Source organism: Nansenia antarctica (genome assembly GCF_963989245.1).
Source record: "Nansenia antarctica genome assembly, chromosome: 18".
Taxonomy (NCBI): domain Eukaryota; kingdom Metazoa; phylum Chordata; class Actinopteri; order Argentiniformes; family Microstomatidae; genus Nansenia; species Nansenia antarctica.
This window is the reverse complement of record NC_137691.1, coordinates 6,657,249-6,663,424: the sequence shown is the minus strand read 5'-3', so window position 1 is coordinate 6,663,424 and position 6,176 is coordinate 6,657,249. Positions and strand designations below refer to the sequence as shown.

At 40.4% G+C, this 6,176-nt stretch overlaps 1 protein-coding gene across 1 annotated transcript in view; it reads left to right on the top strand.

The window, feature by feature from the left end:
* Positions 1–972: 972 nt before the first annotated feature.
* The window catches only part of kdm5ba (lysine demethylase 5Ba), a gene marked incomplete at its 5' end in the record, with an annotated part of 25,356 nt that continues 20,152 nt past the window's right edge, over positions 973–6,176 (top strand). The window contains 3 exons of the mRNA XM_080548152.1: positions 973–1,122; positions 4,413–4,490; positions 5,387–5,509. Coding sequence (XP_080404278.1) covers positions 973–1,122; positions 4,413–4,490; positions 5,387–5,509 — 351 coding nt within the window. The remainder of the gene's footprint in view (positions 1,123–4,412; positions 4,491–5,386; positions 5,510–6,176) is intronic.

Sequence of the window (6,176 nt, the reverse complement as noted above, 5' to 3'; positions counted from 1 at the left end):
TAAACGAACTGACACAAAATAGACGTTCATGGGCTCAGTTTTTTGTTTATTTTATTAATAATGTGAGTGAATCTTTGTGAAGATTTGCATTCACTATAAGATGTTTTTATGTATTACGCCTGTCGCTTAAAAAGTACATCTGTGAACCCTTCCTCCACTTCCTCCACCTAGGAACCCTTTCTCCACTTCATCCACCTAGGAACGACACCCAATCAACGAGCTCCATCGAGTCCATTTAAAAAACAAGCCCCGGTCACCACGAGGCTGTAATATGAATGCGCACATCTATTACGTATGAATGACACACAAAACATTTCTCAAATGGGCAAATAGAAAAATCTATTTATTTGAACGCCTCTGTTTTGTCAAATAAAATCAAAATATATGTATGTATAGGTTTATAATTTTAATTTAAAATGTATTAAACAAAAACTATTCCCTTTGCTTCGATGTTTCAGCTATATAATATATGGTTATTTCAAATATACGTTAAATATTCCATGGCATAGTTTCAGTTTTGTGATTTTATTATTTAACTAGCCATACATTAGTTACATGAAACAGTCGAAACTGTTGTGCAACTCAGTTTGTTTATTAACAAATATTAATCCTATTTGAAGCTCTATAAGTGACAGCTTGCTTGGGTTAATAAATACTAATATAGAAAGCCTTGTTTTGTGGTCCATGCACAGAGACTGAGTGTCCATCTTTGTCAGTCTCTTACCAAAGACCGTATCTCTCTGGCTCTACTTTCTGCAGCGGAAGGTCGGAGCTGTCCCCCACAGCCAGATAATGCCTGAGCGACTTCTTCGCTGAGTGAGCGCTGAGTAGTGATGTTCTTAATTGACCGAGTTAAAGGGAGAAGCTCTTCAAAGAGGGGGACAGCTTTTATTGAACTTCTTTGATTAGAAGAATAGCCTACGATGAATTGCAATTAGAAACCGCTATTTTACGAACGAAGATCATGCAACGATGACCCAACCTCAGCCCGAGTTCATCGCTCCGCCGGAGTGTCCCGTTTTTGAGCCCAGTTGGGAGGAATTTGCCGACCCGTTTGCGTATATCAACAAAATACGACCGATCGCCGAGAAAACTGGTATCTGCAAGGTCCGACCGCCCCAGGTAAGAGGGTCTTAAGTCACAATGTCACCATTTCAAACTCTTGCAGGACGTATTACCCGAACAGTTGGCTGGGCAATATGTTTGACAATAATGTCGTTAAGTTATCTTTTTTAGACAGATTTTTCAACATGGCGGATTGCGGCTTGGATTGCCAGCTTCCACTGTGCGAACGTTCGCTGTGTGTGTGTATGTGTGCGCGCGTGCACCTCCCTCGCGCACGCACGCGTCGTATGCTTATTTTGTTACCGTTAAAGTTACTTATTTCAAATTAATATCTAATGTTATATTCGACGGAACATCCTCTTATATGTGGCTGTTTTAAATGTTAGGCTTAAGTAAATCTGTGTAAAAAAAAAAAAAAAAAAAAAAAGTGTTTAGGTGATGAGGGCTGCCCACTAACTTCCTGGAGTTTGTTGTTAAATGACACGGAAATAAGACCATTATATCAAGTCGTATTAAAGATTTCTCTCAATAGATTTATTTTGTATATATTGGGTCAATTGGAGGATATTTTAGATATCAAGTGATCTGATGTTTACATTACATGGCCGTATTTTGATGCTGGGTCGCCCGTGTCCGTGTGGTTGCCAGCTTACGTGCGTCGTATCTAAGTCTTTATGGAGAAAGAAAGGCGAAGGGAGACGTTAGAATTATAAGGTTCTATCTCCATTTTTGTCAAAATTGAGTTTTTTTTTACATAATCTGATCCATTAGGTGTCTATTAATGCCTGTGTGGTGTTGTTTTTTAAATGTTGACATTTTTGAGTTAGTAATTCATCAAATACAAAGGTTCCATCTCACAAAACATAATGGAATGTAAAAACTTTGACGCTCAATATCTCTGAACTACCCGAAACGGAGATAGAACCTTATCATTCTAAACGGAGATAGAACCTTATCATTCTAAACGGAGATAGAACCTTCTCATTCTAAACGGAGATAGAACCTTATCATTCTAAACGGAGATAGAACCTTATCATTCTAAACGGAGATAGAACCTTATCATTCTAAACGGAGATAGAACCTTATCATTCTAAGCTCACGAGATGTTGTTGTGGCTGTGGACCTCCGAACATGGGAGAACCATCTTACCTGGTTTTCTAGACTAGTGCAAAGATTTGGGTTAGGAATTACTTCTTCTAATCATAGATTCTAAGTCATCGTGACTAAGTCATGTTAGGTAATAGAGTGACGAGCACCTTTATATCTTTGTCAAATCTCCCCTGGGGTATTAGGGAGGACAGCTTATTGTGCTGGCTGAAATGAGATGAGATTGTCTGGCCTACAACCTCCTAGATTATTTCAATGTAGGCTAGTTGAGTATGCGTCAGTGCTTTTGTTTACAAAAAATGTCCACACACACACACACACACACACACACACACACACACACACTATTGTGCCTTGATTGTAGCCTAGTGTGTTCATTATCTTGGAGGTTGGATGCCTTCTCGTGCATTACTGGGATGTGTTTGTAGCGTTTTGGGTGTTTTTGCTTTTAAAAAATAAGTGTTTCAGGCAGCGCTATTTACTGCTATAGTTCTTCCATCATTCAGGCCCTTGATTGTAAATAAATGCTTCAGTGTTATTTTGCTGCCTTTTGTTATCCCCCTTTCATAGTCAACCTGCAACAGCCCAGAGGATTAGCACATTACTAAAACATTACTGAAATGAATCCGGTGTGTGTGTACTGTACTGTGGTAGGTAGGTAGGTAGGCAGGCTAAAGCCTAATAATGGATGATTTTGGTTTAGGCCTAGTTGTCCAGAGGATGGACGTTGTTTGTGCAGAAGGGGAGTGGTTAAATATGCAATGCCCCTGTTGTTGTATTTCCTCTCCACAAAGAGGCTGATGGAAATGCAGGCCTGTTGTTTCATAAACCATGCCCCCATCTGGGCTATGTGCTGCAGACAGAGCGCTCAGAGCGCTCAGAGTCAAAGGGTCATCTATGGGAGGCTAAATTTATGGCTGTCTCATCAACACCCCTCCTCCCAAGGCCCCTGGGGATCCATATTTTTTTCTCAGCATTTCTGATGGCTTCAGAGCACTTGGACCCTCACTGGCCCTTGTTGATTCACCTCTAGGGGGGTATTCCGTCAACGTCACCAAAGAAAATCCAGGCTTATTTTTGCAAGACTTATCACAATAAGACCCGATTTTTTTTGATAAGACTCGCAAAATAAGCCTGGATCTTTCTTGAGACGTTGATGGAATACCCCCCAGGTCTACGGTGAAAATTGTTTGTTCTATGTTGTTGTCAGAGGGGTCTGGTTAAAGGTGAAAATCTTAAGATATATATATTTTTTAAACAGTAAGGGTATAGGCTAACCCAGGCCATTTGTAGCTACTTGTGGCTATGGCTTAATAGGAATAACTTTGAAGTCTTATGATCAACGTGTTTAGAAATGTAGACTCCTTCACTCCTTCACTCTGTTCCAGAATAATCTTGTGTCGTAGGCCTACATCTAAACAGATACTTAAGCCCTGATATGGCTTAAACCTGCCGTCACGCAAAGTCACAGCCAGTACAGTCTCCTAAGATAAGGGAGACGGGAGAGACCTTGATGTTATATCTGCACCACACTCTGCTTCCTGTCCATTCAAGGCAAACATTTCTGTATCCAGTGTTTAACAGAAAACAACAGGGCCACACTATTATCAAAGATTTATATATAATGACGTAGCTTTATAGCTAATCTAATGGCCCAGTGCTGAAACTTAATGGGATTTCACCATTGAAATATAAATGGTCACCGAAATATAGCCTACCTGTTGTTTTGTTTTGTTTTACATTCAAATTAATCAGTGTCTCCCCTGGCTAAAATAGGCCGATATTCAGAGTAGAATATTTAACTGTTAAGCAGTGTTGCCATTTTGACATGCATCCCCATTGTCCAAAATCCTAATAATAGATTGTATAGGCTAAAGCTATTCTACGCCTATAGCCTTAAGTCACCAAGATAAAGTAGTTGTATGAATCGGTCAGATAAACATTACAATTCATAACAAACAACCATAACATTCTTGTTTGGTATGCTAATCAGAAAAGTGATATCATGTAGCCTAAATGTACCGCAGTGAGTGTATAACTCTGTGGAACATAATGTTTCATGTTACACAGTCCCTAAGCAGTGTAAGAAACCGTGTTCAGATGTATTTTCAATTAGGCCACAGTTAGACTGCCGGTCAACTGATAATGATGTTCTAAAATGGAGGATCTAGCTAGTGAAAAAGGTTAGTAACTGCTCAGTGAGTTTTGGCTAACAAGATGGTGTTGTTTAACTCCTGCAGAACTGGCAGCCGCCGTTTGCGTGTGACGTGGACAGACTGCACTTCACGCCCCGGATACAGAGGCTCAATGAACTCGAGGCACGTTCACATTTATCCACAATATCTCTTCATATAGATCACATGTATATGTTTATGTAGCCCATGTGAATATTTCTAAATGCTTATGAATGTGTATAAATGCTAATGGATGTATAACCTATATAATCTATGTATTTGTTTATGTTGTGAACTTTGTGTAGGTACTGTATGTAGCCTACTATCAAACCAGTGTTGATTTGTTAGAATGAATAAAGTTGTATAATGCCATGGGAAGAGCTTTTTGAAGGGAAGGCTCACCTTCCTTGTGAATCTTGTTGTTGTTGTTGTTGTTGTTGTTGTTGTTGTTATTGTTATCCTACTATTTCTGAATGTTTGAAAATAGGAAAAGTAAGATCAGATAGATGGATACATGCATCAGCCATGTGGAAAATGAAACGTGAAGGCTACATCGATGCAATGAGTGACATTTTTAATAGAGGCTAGGTCTAAACAGGCCGTTTAACCCTCAGCAGCAGGGTGCCTATTGAATCCAGAGTGCTCCTTGGCCTCTGAAACGCGCCTTGTAGAGACAGTTGATGACATCAGGGCAAAGATCACTGGTACTCCTGACCTCCCCTTACCCCCTTTGATTCAATTAGCTTGTTAAATGTGAATGGCTCTCTAGTCATCTCCAATTAAAACTAGCAGAGAATGAATGGTCGTGGTCTGATTATGCAAATATGCTGTTTATGCATGTAATGCACCATGTGATGGGGTGGCATATATAATGTGTAAGGTGGTATATGTAATGTGTAGGGTGGTGTATGTAATGTGTAGGGTGGTGTATGTAAAGTGTAGGGTGGTGTATATAATATGTAGGGTGGTCTATGTAAAGTGTGGGGTGGTATATATAATATATATATAACGTGTGTTGTGTGCTCTTGTTTATTGCGTAGGCTCAGACCAGAGTCAAGCTCAACTTCCTGGATCAAATCGCTAAATTCTGGGAGCTGCAAGGATGCACCCTGAAAATCCCCCATGTGGAAAGAAAGATACTGGACTTGTACCAACTCAACAAGGTATGTAACACTTCCTGGCAGACACTGGATGCAGGAAACTGGAAAACTGGCAGGTTGTTCGTGGTTGTGTTCCAGGGCACAAGAACGTGTAATAAAGTCAGCTTGGGTGTCCTATGTTTGCTACTGATGGTGCTATGCTCTGCAGTTGTTTCACACAAAAGGTATACATGCTTACTAGGGCTGCAACTAACGATTATTTTGGTAGTCGACTAATCTGTCGATTATTTTTTCGATTAGTCGTGTGGCTTTTCGCTGCGCGTAAATGGCGACGCAGAAGTATAAATCCGGCTTAACTAGCTATCTAACCTAACGTTACGCCAAGCTACAGCTGCTCACAGAGCTAGTTGACTGGCTAGCTAGCATTGCTGGCTAGACTACAGACAGCTCACGTTAGTAGGCTACGCTTGGCGCTGTTTATCTTACAGACAGCTCGCTGGTGGACTCAACATAATTGAAATAGCATTCACTTATCAAGCATCATTCATGATCATCCACCATGACTACCTGGTATTTTAATAGCGACCACCCCTCACTTCATTTCATCTCGCGTTCTCCTGGCTTCAACATGGAAAACCCCTGCTACGTAACGTTACATACAAGCGCCTCTGTCTGTCACATGCGCACAGGGCAAATAAATTAATAGCACAAACGCTCATAGCATGTCAAC